General features: G+C 44.6%; 1 protein-coding gene across 1 annotated transcript in view; it reads left to right on the top strand.

The window, feature by feature from the left end:
- LOC144818538 (alcohol dehydrogenase 1-like) overlaps nucleotides 1–19,103 on the top strand; it is a 346,247-nt gene that overhangs the window by 238,707 nt on the left and 88,437 nt on the right. Inside the window, exon 7 of the mRNA XM_078676058.1 lies at nucleotides 9,526–9,661. Coding sequence (XP_078532184.1) covers nucleotides 9,526–9,661 — 136 coding nt within the window. The remainder of the gene's footprint in view (nucleotides 1–9,525; nucleotides 9,662–19,103) is intronic.

The raw sequence follows: 19,103 nt of genomic DNA, 5'->3' as shown, positions 1-19,103 counted from the left end.
GTGTGAAGGGGGTCGCGCATTCACAGTCACACTTCTGCCCTGGCCTCCGGGGCTTCAGCCCCCCTCTTCCCCCGTCCTGTGCCTCAGCCCGGGCTGCTGCAGTAAAACTCGAGCAGCTGGGGGCTCGGCTGGGCAGTGTCTGGAGTCTTATCTCCAGCACGCCTGAGTTTTCACAGGTCTTTAAAGACCATTAGCATATTTACATGCCTTTGTAAACTGGTTACATAGGTTTAAGGTTTTATATGGTTCCAGTACCCCCTGGGCCCCCACTCTGCCTATTCCTTACATTTGTATTTTTACACTTACTGCTGTAGTGTGAGAATGCATTTAATGAAAAGGAATATAAAGTTGGGTTGCCAAAAGAAAAATGCCTGCTCTTGACACTAAATAGAGTTATAAATAAAAAAGTATGTATTAATTAGTTGTGACTTTTCTGTCGTTGTTCTCTTTAATTTTCAGTCATGGATCATTGAGGCAGCCCTAGAACACAATTAAAAGTGCTTTCTATTTATATTTGCTGTTCTAAGTATTCACAGATAGGTGCTAAAAATACAGCTTTAGGTGACTGCTTATTTCTGGGCCATCAAAATAATGAGCTGGTAACCCTAATCATAAGACTGGAAGTTTGTTGCAGGATCAGCACATTATTTATTTCCTCCTCCCTCAATCCCTGATTAATGCCATTATAGCAATAGTTTAACTTATATCTGAAACCCTACACTTCAAGTTTCTGGGAATGCACCCTGCTTTCAGACAACTCACTTCTCATTCTCTCCTTCACTTTCACGCTCACCCTGCACTTGCAGCGATCACAATGCACTCATACTGATCACCATGCACTCACACTGATCACCATGAACTCATAGCGATCACAATGCAGTCACACTGATCGCCATGCACTCACAGCGATTGCCATGCACTCACAGCGATTGCCATGCACTCACCCCGATCGCCATGCACTCACCCCGATCACCATGCACTCACCCCGATCTCCATGCACTCACCCCGATCGCCATGCACTCACCCCGATCGCCATGCACTCACCCGATCGCCATGCACTCACCTCGATCGCCATGCACTCACCCCGATCACCATGCACTCACCCCGATCACCATGCACTCACCCTGATCACCATGCACTCACCCCGATTACCATGCACTCACCCCGATCACCATGCACTCACCCCGATCACCATGCACTCACCCCGATCACCATGCACTCACACTGATCACCATGCACTCACACTGATCACCATGTACTCACACTATTCACCCGCTCACCGTGCACTCACACTGATCACCGTGCACTCACACTGATCACCGTGCACTCACACTGATCACCGTGCACTCACCAATCACCATGCACTCACACCATTCACCCACTCACTCTGCACTCACAGTGATCACAATGCACTCACACTGATCACAATGCACTCACAACATTCACCCGCTCACCCTGCGCACTCAACGATCACAATGCACTCACACTGATCACAATGCACTCACACCATTCACCCGCTCACCCTGCACTCACAGTGATCACAATGCACTCACACTGATCACAATGCACTCACACTGATCACCATGCACCATCACACTGATCACCATGCACTCACACTGATCACCATGCACTCACACTGATCACCATGCGCTCACACTGATCACCATGCACTCACAACATTCACCCTCTCACCCTGCACTCGCAGTGATCATAATGCACTCACAACATTCACCCTCTCACCCTGCACTCGCAGTGATCATAATGCACTCACAGTGATCACATTGCACTCACACTGATCACCATGCTCTCACAACATTCACCTGCTCACCCTGCTCTCAGTGATCACTCTGCACTAAAAATGTGCTGGCATTGTTCACTCTGTACCTCACCCTGCTCTCACACGAGCACACTTCTCATCCTGCACTCATGTGACACTTCACTTACCTGTCCCCCCATCACTGCTCAATCTATAGCTCACTCAAACAAGGCCATCACTAACCATGCACTAATTTGTCCCACTCTGCACTTACAGCCGAAACCAAATTCATATGGTCACCTCACTCAACCTGTAGTCACTCCTTTTACCCTACTCTCACACTGTTGCATTGCTCTCCGTGTAGTCACATGGGCATCCTTGTCACCCACACAGTGCAGAAGGTTAAAGTACCTGGTACACAGAAGATGTACCATTCACATCACAGAACTGAGTGTGAGTAAACTATGAGTATTTTGTCAGACAGGTGCTAAAGTGAGATGAGGTGTATTGTTGGTGAGTGGTAGTGAGGGAATTCATGGAGAAGGTGGAAAGACTGTTGCACCGTGTGTGACCAGTGCTAGGGCCAACCCTGGCTGGGAGTGTTAAACCCCCCCGAAGTTCGGGTCTAGTGGATCCCCTGCTTCTGCCTATTATTATTTACATTTGTTGTGTGCTGCTGTTACCAAAAGGTGTCCTGGGGCTAATTACCATCTGCCTGCAATGGGAGAGAGGGATCTGGGGTTGGGAGAGGAGTGAAGAGAGGGATGGAAGGAAGGGGTGAGAGGAAAGGGGCATGGGTAAACTGCTTAACTCTGCACAAGACCGCCAGGGTTTGAAGGGACCCTTGCTGCTCCCGGCCATGGCCAGGTGAGCTTCTAATGTGGCAGCGCGTATTCCTGCGGAGTGGGAGGCCCTTCACCAAGGTTGACTAGACATCTTTCTGATGTTAATTGCTGTATTTTGGTTATAAACTGGTACTGATGGGGTGAAATCTTTCCTCAGAGTTACTGTGTTTAAAAAAATTTCAAAATAATAAAGCAATGCTATCCCAAAATACGCATCATCAGAGAACATTATTTAAATGTTCTACTCACACAATTTAGTCAAGCCTGTCGCATAATTTGGTCCTCACCTGCCTCATAATCCCAGTAGCCCTGCCTAGAGGTTTAGAATTTTTTGTCAGGAGGGGGTCCTTACGCCTGTAAATGTTGACAGGGGGGTCTCGGCATCCAAAAGTTTGAAGACCTTTGCTCTAACTGGAAGCCAGTGAGACTATTTGGACAGATCACATGTGAGGAGATTCTAGCGGCAATCCGGAGCCTCAAAACCAAAAAAACTCCAGGCAGCGGTGGTCTGCCCACAGAGTTTAATCAGAAATAAGCCAACATCATATCTGACAAACTTCTGGAGGTCAACGAAGAGGTCATGCGAAAAGGTAACTTCCCAGCTACAATGTATGAGGTTTTAATCGTAATGGTGCCAAACCGGGCACAAATCCAACTGTTGCCTTGAAATATAGGCCAATATCTCTCCTCAACATGAAACTTCTTGCAGCATGCTGGGAGCATGTTTACTTTCTTGGCTAACAGCCTTAATATATACTGACCAATCAGGATTAATCCGAAAACGAAACATCCTTCACAATCTATGATGCTTGTCTCATATATACCATGCCCCACAACTGCAAGAAGATTCCTACGCCCTGACACTTTTGAACACCAAAGCGTTCAACTACCTAAACTGAACCTACCTGTGGCAAGTGCTGCAACAACTTGGCTAGGGCCCTAGATATAGCCAGTGGATCAATCTCCTCTTTTCTAACACTTGCGCCAGGGTACTTTTGGGTGAAGTGGTATCTGAGCACTTCTGGCTGCTTGGAGGAACCCGAACGGGATGCCCTCTCTCGTCCCTCTGGTGTACCATTGGTGTACCATTGTCAGTCCCCGGCAGAAAGACTTCACAGGATGATTGGCCCAAGGGGGTAACCCTGGGGGAGACCAACCAAATAGTTTTCCTCTATGTTGACGGTGCCCTAGTATATCTGCAACAATCTCTGTTAATTGTCATGTGCAAATTTGTAGAGCTCTCAGGACTCCATGCTAACCCAGATAATTTAAATTATTCCCACTGGGGCGACTAGTCGGGGTCCCAATTGGAACGCTTCCCAAAGTGGGATTCCCTAGGACGACAACTGATATTTGGGTGTCCGATTAACACACACAGCCCTAACGTTTCTGACTCGAAACATTGGGAGGGTGGTGGCGGGGCTCCATGCATCGATTTGATTCTGGAAAGATCTGCCCTGTCCCTCATAGGCGGAATAACCACTGCCAATGATCATATTGCAGTGTTGCCTCAATGCGCTCCAGGGCACTCTGCATGCGATCCCCAGGCAATACTTCAGAACCCTTTATAGTCTCATAGTGGATTTAATCTGGGGAAATAAATTTACATGTGTTGGGCTCACCACACTGAAAAGGACCTGGGGGCAGGGGGATCTTGAGGTTCCACATCTTGAGCTATACTACATGGCAGCGCAATTGCAATGAGCAGTTCACTGGCTTGACCAAGGGGACAATTGAAAAAAAATGCTGCTAAGCGGCACCCATTATGGATAGTCCCTACGAGTCCTGTTAATGAGTGGATCACGGGTTCCTCCCTCTTTCTGGTTGCTGACACCTCACAAGTAGCGGTTCAGAAAGTAATTTAGGCCGCACCACATGCCCCGGGCATGCCACTGTGGCTCGTGCAACCCTTCCTAAAAATTGCAGACTCCATGTCGGTGCAGAGATGGAAGAATATAGGCTGTAACACTATGGCAGACCTCTACCCAGTGAGTACAATTCATCACATTAGACAAAGCCATAGAATCCTTTTCACTGGGCACAAGGCAATACCTTCAATGTGTTAAAAGTTCAACGACGGCTCGAGAGTTGGGGCTGACCTGCCCCGACACACCACCCCATTCCAACACCCTGATAACATTACTAGATATGGCCCGAGGCCACAGACTAATTTCCCACAAGTATAGAGCGCTTTCGGCGATCTTCCGACAGAAACACTTAACATACAGACCAAGGGGGAGTAGATACTGGGGGACCCCTACCAATAAGGGATTGAGTAAAGGTCCATGGGGGAGTATAGACAGTTAGCTCCAACGCCCGATTCAAGCTACTGAAGTGCAATTATACACACCAGACATACCTCACCCCAAAAACCTTGCATGCTATACACACCACCAGACGTTTCTAAATGGTAAACTCCAGAGGAAGTGAGATTTAGACATGTCCGTAGGGTTGATCAGCTGGAGAATGACTTTAGAGCCTGATCTGCCATGTTATCGGAGTAAAAGGGGCCATCTCCGGGGACGTAGAGAGTGATGTGCCTACTGTACCGCCTCTTTTGTGGGGAGGGAGTGGAGAGAGCCCTTGAAAATTCACTGAAAAAACAATAGGTTTCACACATGTTATAGTTAGCTGGACATTTCACTCATACAAAACCATAAAAATTCGCCCGTTATAGTTAGTTCAGCTAACTATAACTTGTGCACCCGCAATGCACTGCTGATGATGACACATATTACATCACTATTGACATGGTCAGTGACATTACTCATGACATCACTGATGACATCTCAAATGACATCACTGATGACATCATCCAGTGAATGTGTGTTTTTCTGAAAAATAAAGTTTTTTATATATGTATATCTAAAGGTCGATGGAAGAATAAATGGGGAAATAAGTGTCTAAATGGATGTTTTTTTTGTAAAATTGATTGTATAACTGACTTCTAGTTGGTTTTTTGAGTATCAGAATGAGTGTCTGTATGGTTTGGTGGGGGCGCACAGATGCATGAATGACCGACTCACTATTTGTATGTGTTTTGAAAACAGCATGTGTACAGGACTTCATGGGTGGATGAGTGTGTGTATGGGTGTGTTAGTGAGTGAATGACTGTCTCAATAATATCTTGATCAGTAACTACATATGTTTTAAACTAGTATATGTGAGTATTGATGTATATAAGTGAGTATATGTGAGAGTGAGAGATTGAAAGAGTTCCTGTATAAATAAGTATGTGTTTCTATAAGTGATTGTTTAAGAGAGTAAGTATGTGTACGTTTCTGTAGAAGTAAGTGTAGTGGTGTGTGTATAGCTGTATAAGCAGGTAAATGGATGTTTGATAGTTTATTTGCATGTGTGAGTATGTGTGTGAGTAACTCTATGGATGAATATCGGTGTGTAACAGGATGTATAGGTGTATGAGTACATATGATGAGTGAGTACATGTATGAGTGACTATATAGAACTGTTGGTGAATGAGTGGATGTGCATGTAGATGTTGGAATTTCCTAATAGGTTGTTTTAACTGGTATTGGTATCTCCATTTTTCCTAAAATGTTAGTTTCTATTTTTGAATGTGTCTATCAAAGGTTATATTAGGGAGAGAGGAGGTCTGCCACTCTTTTATAAGGATGATGTAATCAGTGATGTCATCAGTGATGTCATTTTGAGATATCATGAGTGATGTCACTGACCATGTCATGAGTGATGTAATATGTGACGTCATCAGCAGTTTATTGTGGGCGCGCGAGTTATAGTTAGCTGAACTAACTTTAACGGGGGAATTTCAATGGTTTTGTACGAGTGAAATGTCCAGAAAACTATAACATGTGTGAAACCTATGGTTTTTCAGTGAATTTCTAAGGTTTTTTAAATGCTAATTCCTAACTATAACGTGGCTGAAACCTATGGTTTTTTTCAGTGAATTTCTAAGCTTTTTTAAATGCTAATTCCTAACTATAACATGACTGAAACCTATGGTTTTTTCAGTGAATTTCAAAGGTTTTGTAAATGATCATTTTTAAATGTATTAATTGTTACATTTTTTATACTGATTTACTACCTTGTTTTAAAGTATTTATTTTTAGATATTTTATTTTTTAAATTATATTACATATTTTTTATGTAAATTGAAAAAAAATGTTTTTAAAAATATTGAAATTGTAATATTTTATTTTTTATTTTATATTTTTTTATTTATATATATTTTACATAGCAGGCAATGATATCCTATGGAAGGAAATTCAATTTACTGGGAAGTACAGTTAAAATTACTTTTCAGGATCAGTACCAGGCTGAAAGATGCAGCACTGAGGTCTCTCCTGATAACAGGTGAGTAAATCGGAATTCGTAGTTTGGCTGATTTTAGAGGAATTTTTTAAAGTTCCAAAAACTCCACTCTTAGAAGAATTTCCAAGTGAAACCAGTCAATGTTAGCCTATGGAAGTAAATTCAAGTTACTGTAAGTATGGTTAGAATTACTTTTCAGGATCAGCAGTGGGCTGAAAGATGCAGCAATGAGGTCTCTCCTGATAACAGGTGAGTAAATCGGAATTCGTACTTCGGCTGATTTTAGAGGAATTTTTTAAAGTTCCAAAACTCCCCATTCAGAAGAATTTCCAAGTGAAACCAGTCAATGTTAGCCACTGGAAGGAAATTCAAGTAACTGTAACTATGGTTAGAATTACTTTTCAGGTTCAGCAGTGGGCTGAAGGATGCAGCACTGAGGTCTCTCCTGATAACAGGTGAGTAAATCAGAATTCGTAGTTCAGCTGATTTTAGAGGAATTTTATAAAGTTCCAAAACTCCACACTTAGATGAATTTCTAAATGAAACCAGTCAATGTTAGCCTATAGAAGGAAATTCAAGTTACTGGATGTATGGTTAGAATTACTTTTCAGGATCAGTAGTGGGTTGAAAGATGCAGCACTGTGGTCTCTCCTGATAGCAGGTGAGTAAATCGTAATTCGTAATTCGGCTTGTTTTAGAGGAATATTTGTATGTTTCAAAAATAGACAGAACCATTTCGGTTGAAAACCACAAAATAGATTCCTATGGAAGGAAATACAAGTTACTGGTAAGGACGCTTAGATTTACTTTTCAGGGTCCGTACTGGGCTCAAAGATGCAGCACTGACGTCTCTCGTGATAACAGGTCAGTAAATCGGAATTCCTAGTTCGGCTGTTTTTAGAGGAATATTTTGCCAAATAGTGAAGGAAGGGGGCGGAGCCTGAGGTGACCTGTGTGCAAACACACCCTGTGGCGCGTTTTAAGTTGGGGAATTAATTCCTCTTCAATCCTGAGGTCCCCTGCAGGCCAACTAGCCCACCGGGTACCTCCAGTATGCACCAGGGAGCTGCGTTGCAGAGAGGTGTTCAGAGGGCTCACCCCTTTTTACAACACTCTGCAACACAACTCCGTGGCGCTTACTGGAGGTACCTGTTGGGCTAGTTGGCCCCTAGGGGACCAGTGGATAGAAGAGGAATTAATTCCCCAACTTAAAACGCGCCATAGGGCATGTTTGCACACATATCACCTCAAGCCCTGCCCCCTACCTTCACCACTGTGCAAACACGCCCCGTAGCGCGTTCTAAGTTGGGGGATTAAGTCCCCTTGCATACTGGGGGTCTCTGGGGGCCAACTAGCCTACCAGGAACCTCCAGTATGCACCAGGGGGCTACGTTGCAGAGAGGTGTAAAAAGGGGCGTGGCCTCATTACACCTCTCTGCAACGCAGCCCCCTGGCACATTTCCAGAGTGGGAACTAAATCCCCTTGAATACTGGGGGTCCCTGGGGGGCAACTAGCCCACCAGGAAACTCCAGTATGCGCCAGGGGGCTGCCTTGCAGTCAGGTGTAAAAAGGGACGTGGCCTCGGGGGTCAGGGTGTTCCTACCCTGCCCCCTTTGCGCCTTTTGCGCACTTGTTTTTCAACTTACTTGTGCCTCGGTTCTACCGAGGCACAAGATGGCTGCCAACACTTCCTGGTTTGGAGTGTTGACAGACGGTTTACAACCAATTAGCATGCAGCTTGTGCTCGTAATGGTATACGTAAAGGCCTCGGACAGTACGCGTACGGTACAACTTCGGATATATATTTATAGTTTTCTCAGGAACTACTGAACGGATTTACACCATTTAACAAAAAGCACAATCTACGAACCAAACTCTACCTTTTTGCCAAATTTGGTATAATTCCGTTCAGCAGTTCGGGCTGTAGCCGTGTCTAACGGTCCCTATGGAAAATTGCATAGGGAAAACACGATTTAGGGACCCCCCTTTTTTCTCGCCCCCCCGCTTCACGAATCACCCCCAAACTTTCAGGGAAGGAGCGGAGCAGGCCATCTTCTTGAAGAATTTCACAAAGATTCGTCAACCGGAGCCAAAGTTATTCCAAATAGAATGTTGCAGATTTCCTATGGAAACTAGGTCCTAACTATAACTACCTACTGGCGACCGCCAGTAGGTAATATATATATATTGTAAACAAGGCGGTTTTGCCGTCGAAACGCGTCAAGTCTATTGCATGGAATACTATCTCTCCTTGATACATTGATCCCGCGGTGTCAGCACCTGATTGTATACAAAAGGATTCAGGATTGGAATTTATATATATATCGTAAACAGTAAACTGTTAGATGAAAAATTAAAGGAAACCAAGAATGATTTCTAAGTGTGATAGACTTGGGCCTGGGAATGCTAACCTACCACTACGTACTGCAGTAGCTGAAAAGCTTTACTTTTGCCATTTTGCTAATAGGTTATATCAAAAAGTATTTGTTTCTTGCTTATCCAACTGACTGTTCCTCGATTCACTGATTTCTGATGCAGGAAAGGCCGAATTAGACTTGAGAGTAACCGATCCTTTTCAGCATGGTACATGTATTTTCGTCCTTGTGACGGTCTACCTTTTTGTTTTCCTTCAGGTCACCGCCCTGAAGTCTTCACACTATGCATATGGAACCACTGTGATTGTTGGGGTACCGCCAACCGGTTCTCAGATCTCCTTCGATCCTATGCTGATGCTCACCGGGCGCACTTTGAAGGGTGTAACATTTGGAGGTAAAGGCATCAGGTTGATATTGATTTGGGATGCGATATCAGTAAGAAGGTCTTCACATGGATTTATTGCATTCCATACTGTCATACGTGGGATGCTGAGGAGCAACGGATACAACTGGGTGACGTCCTAGCTGTCCCCAGCAGTACTGTAATTTATTGCGTGTCAGAAAAGGAATGTGTTTTTTACTGGATAGAATGTCCTTTATGGGTGAATGTGGTATGGAACAGATGGACCAGGGTCCAGTGACGTAAAGAAACTTGAAGGGGCCTCCCTGCAAAACACATGGAGCCCCGCCCACAGGCAGCCCGGCCCGCCACCTACCACTTTGCCCCACCGCCCAAAAATCTGGCATATTTTGATTTGAAATCGCAAACATTTAAATGAAATGCCTCTATATTGTCTTTCTCAAAGTTCTAATGAGAAAGTGGGAAACTGTCTTCACATATAATCTTTGCCATTTGTAACAATAATGTCAAAAGCAGATTATTTAACTGAGGCAGCAATCAGAACAATGCCATGGAGCGGTCCTATTGTCTCAGGAACTGCCTATGGCTGAAGAATAACTATGAAGGGTCTGTATTAGAATTGACATTAATGGACAATAACATAAAAAGTTGAAAGACAAACCCAAACCTGCGATTCCATAGAAACTCCCCTGACAATCAGTAGTTGCTGGTGACATTTGAAAGTGGTGGAGTGTAAACGTTCTGTGGGAGAGCACCGTGGCGAGTGAGCGAGCACAGCAAGCTTGCCCGAACAATTAAAGGAGGGTTCGGTGGGGGGGGGGGTTTCCCCCCGAGATAATTTTGATAAAATAGTGGGGAAATTGTGCATTTTCAAGCAAATGTGAGAAGCAAGAAGGTTAATAAAGCAATTGTGAAAGTGCAGTTATTAGATTAATAAAGGGATGTGATATAACAACAACATGGAAGCTGCTTTCCGTATAACCACAGAGATTCATAACAGACTTCAAGATACAATGCTGAGAACCTCACAGATTTTTTTATTTAAACTGCAAACAACTAAACAAACAACTAAACAGGTCACAAACTTGCAGCATTCAAGAAGTAATGTTATGATTAACGTATTGTTCACTTTCTGTAGACAAAATCTAGAGAAGTAGTCACTCTGCACTTCAAAAAGTGCTAATGTTTATATAGCGGGAATGCAACCCGAAAGTATTAGCGCGGCTGGCTTTACATGAGCGCGCTAGTCAGTACACATGAAGGACACAATCAGTATCAGTGAGTGTCCTCCCTCCAGTCCTCATAAACACAAAGTCAAGCACTGACAAGTGCAAGCAATGCCATAAATAACATTGCATGTAGAAACAAACAAACCATATCAGCAAGTACCTAATGACAATCTATACAAACTGTAGTTGGTAATGCAAAAGAAAAGTGCATCGAGAGTGGTGGAAATAAATCATTTGCTGATCCTGAAACAAACTTTCAGTCTTATGATGAGGGTAGCCAGCTCATTATTTTGATTCCCCATACTGGACAAAAATAAGCAGTCACCTACAACAGTATTTTCAGCACTTATCTGTGCATACTTCGAACAGCAAATATAAATAGAAAACACTTTTAATTATGTTCTAGGGCTGCCTGAATGATCAATGACTGATAATTAAAGGGAACAAAGACAGAAAAGTCACATTACAAATGATAACATACATTTTTATTCATAACCCTATTTAGTGTCAAGACAAGGTCTTTCAGTGTCTTTAAACAACACATGGCTGCCATTTTTCTTTTCGCAATCCCACTTTATATTCCTTTCATGAATTGCATTCTCACACTACGGCAGTAAATGTAAATTTCAAATGTAAGGAATAGGCAGAGTGGGGGCTCTTTTTTTTTGGTCACAGCATGCCTAGGTTTTCGGGTGTCATCCTGCCTCAAGCCCATTGTTTGTGCTGCTTGCGTTCTCTAGTCATGCCTTGCCTATGCTCTCCTATTCCCACCTAACTGCACTCGTTGGGGCTACCCTGGTTGTACAGATACTGTATCTTTCATATTCGTCCACAGCATTACCCTACATATGTCCCAGAAATCAACATGTCTATTCTCTCTCTCTATCTCTCTCCCCCTCCCTCTCTCTCTCTCTTTCTCCCCCCTAATACTTTCTTGTCCCCTCTCTCTCCCTCTCGCCCCCCCTCTCTCTCCCTCCCTCTCTCGGCTCCGCCTATCCTGGTATCACCTTGCCTGTGTTACCCCATCTTACTCTGGATTGCTCGCTGGTCTAAATGTCTGCATTAGGGGCCCCCTGTTCTCACCACATTAAATGCCGTCCTTCAATGGATAGCGGAGTCTTATTATAATCTCCCAAAGTGACTTCCTGTGCTTTACTGCCTCTGGTTATAAAGGAACATATTGTCTCAGCAACTCCTGTTGTCATCCAGCGTGCCCCTAAGTGTTCATAGATTGGCGACATCTGCTACACAAGTGCTGCTCAAACTGTGCACAGCACACCCCATTGAACTAAGTGAAAACTAACAGCAGCAAACTGCAGCAGAATGCAACGCCGGCCATAATTTTGGGCAAGGCAACACAGCCATATATATTCGTTGGATTATGAGTGCATGATACCGCAAAAACACAAAACAACACTGGGGAGCCCAATTGCTTATACTTCAAACTGTCTTAATTTAACGGATTTCATAGTGTATAACTCAATCATAAAAAGTAGTGGTAAATTACAGAAATTCAAACAAAAACATTTAAAAAACAATAGTAGTTTTCTCCACTTATATTTTAGTACTCATTCAAAACACAGAGGTGAAATGTTTATTCAAACACATTTTCCATGTGTTGACAATAATGAAAATCTGCAGCATCTTGTTAATAAATGTGTCCCTGATGCCTCATCCCAGGCTATCAGTGCGGCTGAGAAATTTACATATGAAAAGGTGCCCTGTAGAAATCCATGTTGCTATAATAAATTACCGCTTCAAGTCGGTTTGGCACTAAACATACCTACATCTTTGTGTCTTCCTATGAAAGTGCGATAGGCCAGCGTGACCCAGGGCTGTGTTATTTACTTTTCTTTTAAAAACAGTGATTTGACCATCGGCCAACATGATGACGGTATAGTGTTAACAAAAGTTGTTCATCAAGCTGTTCAAACAGCTCTACATGGAAAGCATCTATTCCCTCTGATGAGCCCGGAAGTTCATTCAGCAGTCTTCCATGCATAAGCAGCTCATACCGCCCAATACTTTGATTTGCAATGCAGACACAAACATGCATGTTACCAGAAGTCACCCTCAAAGGCCAGAGACATAAAACAGAGAAGACTCCAGGACTCCCTTGAAGGCAGCCAGCACTCAGCTACTGGCAGAAACATGACGTATGCTGTCATTCTTAATGAAAGCGCACAGTAAATTTCAATTACATTTTAGAAATTGTTCACTTGATGAATAGTTTGTTCCTGTTTTTATCCAATAAGCATGAATCACACCCTGATATAATGCACTTCAATCTGAGGCTTCATCTATATCACAGTTATAAACAGTGTTTAAGGTCTGGCCGGATTTGCACAGGACATAACCCCACAAGCGACAAAAGGCCAGTAACAGAATTGCAAGAAGCCTTAACTCAACAGTCATTGACAGTATGACACCAGAGGATGACAAAGGGGTAGAAAAACAGCATCTCCAAGCAAAGCCTATCCCACAGAGTACCTTGGTCTCCCAAATCCATTCGCGAGCAGTCTGCCCAGTCCAGGATTTTCTTTGCAATCTAGTACTGCAGTCCTTTTATTTTTATGTGCTATAAATACCAGCATGCAAATGTACTTGATGTTGCTCTGCCCACAGGTGCAGAACATTTAGGGGAAGGTGGGTAAGGCTATCTCTGACATAACTAGAGAACCAATCACGCTCACCGCACTTGTGGTGCTTCATGAAACGGCCGTTGTTTGTTTGAAGTTTAACTTTATAACGCTCCACTCTGACCTTGCTCGGACCACTCCTGCTTAGGACAGACTCATTCACCCGAGGCCTGGGCTGGCCTGCATATTCAGAGGCAGGCGTGAGTGGACAGCAGAAGACAGGGCAAGGCTAGCCTGGCAGGGGCTAGTACTAGTAGTAATAATTAAATTATGGCCGCACGGCATTGGTGACGATCCTTCTCAGTAGTCTCTGGCTGGGTGACGGTCCTGGGAATGATGCCTCAGTCACGCGCACTTGTATTTGTGCTACCAATGTGCATGACAATGGCATTGGTCACCAGCCCCACCCTATACTGGCTCCACCCTGAAGACCGAACGTGCAGCCGCGGAGACAACCATTTAATTTTGAAGAGCCTCAGAGGCCAGGCCGGGACTAAGCGTGCACCCCAACCATTTAATTAATTAAGAGGCCAGCAGGGCATGCACATGGTCGTCACCAGGCCGTGGCGCCACGTGCTTGCACCATTTAATTTATGGGGAGGCCTTGGGCACCAAATTCATCAAGACTTGAAGAGGGCAAGACATGCTTGCTGGCTCCACTGCGTGAGGGGGGCCCCCAGGAGCTGCGGGGGCCTGTGTTACACCCCTGCCAGTGCCCAAGAAGTATGGTGAAAAGGAAGAAGTACTTAAATTAGCATAGGTGGGAAGGTGCAGGAGCATGTCACCTTCAGCATAGGCAGCTCATATCCGGCTCCTCCAGTAACTTCCAGATACAGGAATCCTGCAGTGAACATTGTAATACTTAACCCACTGTATCATTGAGCTCCACAGGCTCGGCAGCAGGGCTGTTTTAACAGAATTATAGGCCACTGGGCAAAGCAGTGCCCTGGGCCCTGTCTACACAACCACTCACAGGAATAAAAATGTTTAACAGGAAATCAGTGTTAAATTCTAGTCTGCATGGGGTCCCTATGCCATTGGGGCCCCCGGGCAATTGCCCAGAGTGCCCATGTGTTAAGACGGTACTGCTTTGCAGGACAGTCAAGATCATAACACAAACCCGATTGGCAACAGTGAAGTTGCAGAGTTGATGACAAGACTGCTTTATCAAGCCAGTGAACCCAGTAAGGACCCCCATCTCTCGAAAGGCAAAGGGTAGCACTGCCTCTCATAAAACAAATTGATTTGTCACTGATAACAGAGATGCATATAATGTTTGCTTTTGCCCACTATGAAGGGAATATATAAGCAGATCATCCTACAGGAGAGGTAGAGGTTGAATAGTCATAACCAATTCTCTTCCTGACATAGTATATTTTATTTGCGAGTTTATAAACTGCTTTAAAGCAGCCTAACTGTTAGACCCGGCACCTTGGCGTGGGTCTCTCTTCCATTTTTTGCTATTGCCTCATGTGTTTTTGCTGGTTATAGATGCTTTGGGCACTGTGCCACTGCTATTCAGTGCCACAATGCAAGTGCTCCCTATGGTAAATTGATGTATGGATTAGTGACTCCATGATTGTCTGGTTTGGTTTACTTTTCAGACCCTATTACAGTGCACTGAATGTGCCCAGGGCTTGTAAACCAAATGCTGCTGGTGGTCTTGCAGCAGTGGTTGTGCCACCCAGAGAAGCAACCTGTAAAAGTGTGTCTCATGTCTGCAATTGCAGAGCCTGTGTGCAGTCTGGTACTGCCATGCTGACTGGGCAAGTGTACCCACTTGCCAGTCCCGAAACCTTCCCTTTTCTGCATGGTAGTCACCCCTATGGTAGGCCCAAGGGCAGGGTGCATTGTAGGTAAAAGGTAGGACAAGCCCGATGTGTGTGGCATGTTCTAATAGTGAATTACAGCCATTTTCGTTTTTCACTATTGGGAGGCTACCTGTTCCCCATAAGCCAGAATGGGCAGTTTGATTATTACATCTTATAATCCTAACTGACTAAGGGAACCAGGTAGAAATTCGAGTTTAGTATGCCTGAACTCAAAATGATAAAATACATCTTTTAGTGAAGTTGGTTTTAACATTCTGTGTTTGAAAATACCACTTTTAGAAAGTAGGTATTTGCTTGCCTAACTATCCAAGTCTGCCTCTGCTAGGTTGTGTATTCCTTGTCTGGAGTTTGAGTGACAGGGGCTGGGGGATTCCAGGAGACAGGGTGAGTCAGCACAGGGCTGCATAGAGAGATCTGCATCGTGATGGGAGGGAGGAGATGCACCTGGGACCTGAATAGTGTTGTGCCTTCCCTTCACAATGCTGGTCCACCTCCTGTGGTGCGTCTGATGTACTTGGCCTACACTGTGAAAGGAAAGGAGGAGTCTTGTCAACAAAGTGCACCAGGACTGACCAGAACTGGTTTGGACTAGGCAAAGGCGTCTCTGCCTTCAGAGAACAAAGGGCAAATGAGTATAAAAGAGGGTACCCAAACCCCAGTACTTTAGATCACTTATGGGAAACAAGAAGAACCTTTGCTGAGGAGAGGAACCAGAGAAACTGAGGAGGAGACTATCCCTTAGCTGAGTGCTGTTTGGAGGATTGGCCTGCTGTGGTTTCCTGAGTGCCAAAGAAAGGAGAAAGGACTTTGTGCTACTTTCATTCAACTTGTGAAGGACCTCCAAGGGCTTGAGATAGAGCTTGCCTCCTGCTGAAGTCTCAGGGACAACAGACTTCCTCAACCAGCTCCCCAAGAGTTCTTTTGAAGTGCCTGCTGTTGTATTGGGCCTTCTGAGGGACTGCATGTCGCAAGGAGCTGGAAGCCGCTATCACCGCATCACTAAAGATGGGTGTCGCCGCTGCCACTGTCGCTTCGCAACACAGAAGCGCACTGCATCACCTGAGAAGAGTGTCGCCATCACATCAGACGCCGTTGCATCATGGGAGAAGCTTGTCGCGCCGCAGCCGCTGTCGTCGCATCACTGAAGACAAGTCTCGCTGCAGCAGCTGTCGCATCGTATCACCGAAGCACCTCGCATCACCGGAGAAGAGTGTTGCGGTCGCATCAGATGCCATCGCATCACCAGAGAAGCGGTTCGCAGGGCCTATCGCGGCTCAGAAGAATCATTGAGTTGCCACACGGCCGTCGGGCATGCATGCATTGTGTTGCATCAAGAAGAAGATTCCATTGTTTTTTTCATTGCACCGGATCTACATCGCATCACGGCGCTGCTGGTCGCATCGCCACGGAAGCGCAATAAGAAACCGACGCATCACCTCCCCAACATGGAGACGAACCGACACATCCCCTACGCAGCAGTATTGAACTGTCTCATCACCGTTCTTGCGTGTAAGGAACCAACGCATCACCTTCCCTGCAACACTTTCGTTGTATAGCGTTACGCATCCAAAGGTACATTGAACTTAAAATGTCGCATTTAACATCTAAAGAAAACTAAGCTATTTCTACCATTTTTAAAGTACAGTATTGTGGATTTTTGTCGTTTGTGGTCTTGTGTTAGGTCTATATAAAAATACTTATTTTTATACTTCAACTTGTGCGGTGTCCATCTGTAGTGTTGTCACTGGGTTACTGTATGTGTTTACAAATGCTTTACACACTGCCTCTGAGATAAGCCTGTCTGGTCTTGCCAAGCTACCAAGGAGGTGAGCAGGGGTTAGTTTAGGAGTGTACTCCTTACCCTGACTAGACGCAAGGGTCCCTACTTGTACAAAGGTACCTACCTCTGCCAACTAGAGACCCCCAAATCAAGCACTAACCATCTTGTTTTATACAACCAAGGCATGTTCATGTCCACTTTATAATAATAAAATTGGTGGAACAGATAGTGTTAGTATGAATCCAGCCAGTTGTGAGGCAGAATGACTATACACTTCTTTTTTTATAATGTCTATTGTTTTGCTTATAGTATGATCCTAAATAAACAAGAGTTTACATAGACTTCAGCTTGTTTGCTCAATCTATATATTTTCAGTTTATGGTTCATTATAAGCTACTCAATGAATGTAAACATTCACAGAAGAAGGAGAGGGAGTAACGGTTTCAGATTTGATTATTTTAGGGATAAAACCCCCTAAAAACATGCAAAGTTACAAAAGCAGGATGGCCATGGCAGATATCCATCTATGTAACTGGGCGCTTAACTTGTGGTTACAAATTATTGGCTATTTGGAGACTGAGAAGGCACAGCTTTCTGCACTGACCAAGATCAGTTAGACAATACAAAACTCTTGGGTATCCTTTATGGAGACCCCATCACTAAGACTCTTCAGCAATGACCAAAGGAGTGGTGGCAGTCCTGTGAGACAGTAAATTGGCATTAGAAACACCACTATGGCTGTAGAAATGAGTGCTATATACTGCTCAGCTGACCAGAATCAGAACAGCGGACCTTATTGGGATCTCCAATCTGGAAATAAGTGTGAGGGTGATCGCATGAAGACATTTGCTATCTTACGAGAGGAATCCAATATCCATGCCTTGCTGCAATCTTTGGTTAATGCTGTGTGGTTGATAACCCCTCAGTCCCCGGTGGCACACCTAACCTGCGAGCCGAACCAGGAAGCTGATAGCTGGATGCTTAAACCAAAAATAAAGGATTTGGGTGTCAGGACAAACTGACACGGATCCAATGGCTGTCTAGCTGCCGGGCCTCCCTTAAAGCAGTGTTTACAAATTCACAGCTGTACTCTCTAAAACACCAGCCAATATTTTAGCAAAATAATTCTTATTACACAAAGATTGCTTAGTGAACATGAACATAAGCTAACATTTTATCCACATTGGAAAGGGACACCGCAAAAAATGTACTACTTATTTTTATAAATATTACCTACTGGCAGCAGCAGGTGCCATTTTATGATGTGCGAAACGGTACCCGGGAATGAATTTTGAAATTAAATACTTCAGAAGGGGTCAGGTTAGAGGTACACTGACCCCATAGGAGCATTGCAGGGGGTCACTGAAGGACCACTTATGAGTATCGAAATGCCTCAACCTGTTTTTTTCCCCACTGGCAGGGAGTCACGATGCTCAGTGTGTCCACCTCGTGTAGCATTGTGGTGGAGTCATGAACCTTACTGAAAAAGTTTGGAAAAAATATACAATTATATACTCACTCACACACTAATGCATGCCCTGAGAAGGACCCACTCAGAGACGTATATACCAAGTCACATATCCCCTTAGGCATGCACACACTCACAGACCCAGTCAGACACTCACGCACCTACTCACAGACCCACTCTGACACTCGTGTGCCCACTCACAGATCCGTTCAGACACACACACCCACTAACAGACCCACTCAGAGACTAATCCATCCACTCCCAGACCCACAGAGACACTTATGGACCAAATCACAGACCTACCCAGAGACTCATGCACTCACACACCCATTCAGACACTCCTGCACCCAGTCATTCACCCACTCAGAACATCATGCACCCACTCTCAGACCCACTTAGGCACTCACATACTTACTTACAGATCCACTCAGACACTCATAAACCCACTCAGGCACTCGCACCCCCACTCAGAGACCCAGTCAGCCACTCATGCACCCACTCAGACACCCAATCACAGATCTAGTCAG

The sequence above is a fragment of the Lissotriton helveticus genome, chromosome 2_1, assembly GCF_964261635.1.
Source record: "Lissotriton helveticus chromosome 2_1, aLisHel1.1, whole genome shotgun sequence".
Classification (NCBI taxonomy): domain Eukaryota; kingdom Metazoa; phylum Chordata; class Amphibia; order Caudata; family Salamandridae; genus Lissotriton; species Lissotriton helveticus.
This window is presented reverse-complemented; position numbering and strand designations above follow the sequence as displayed.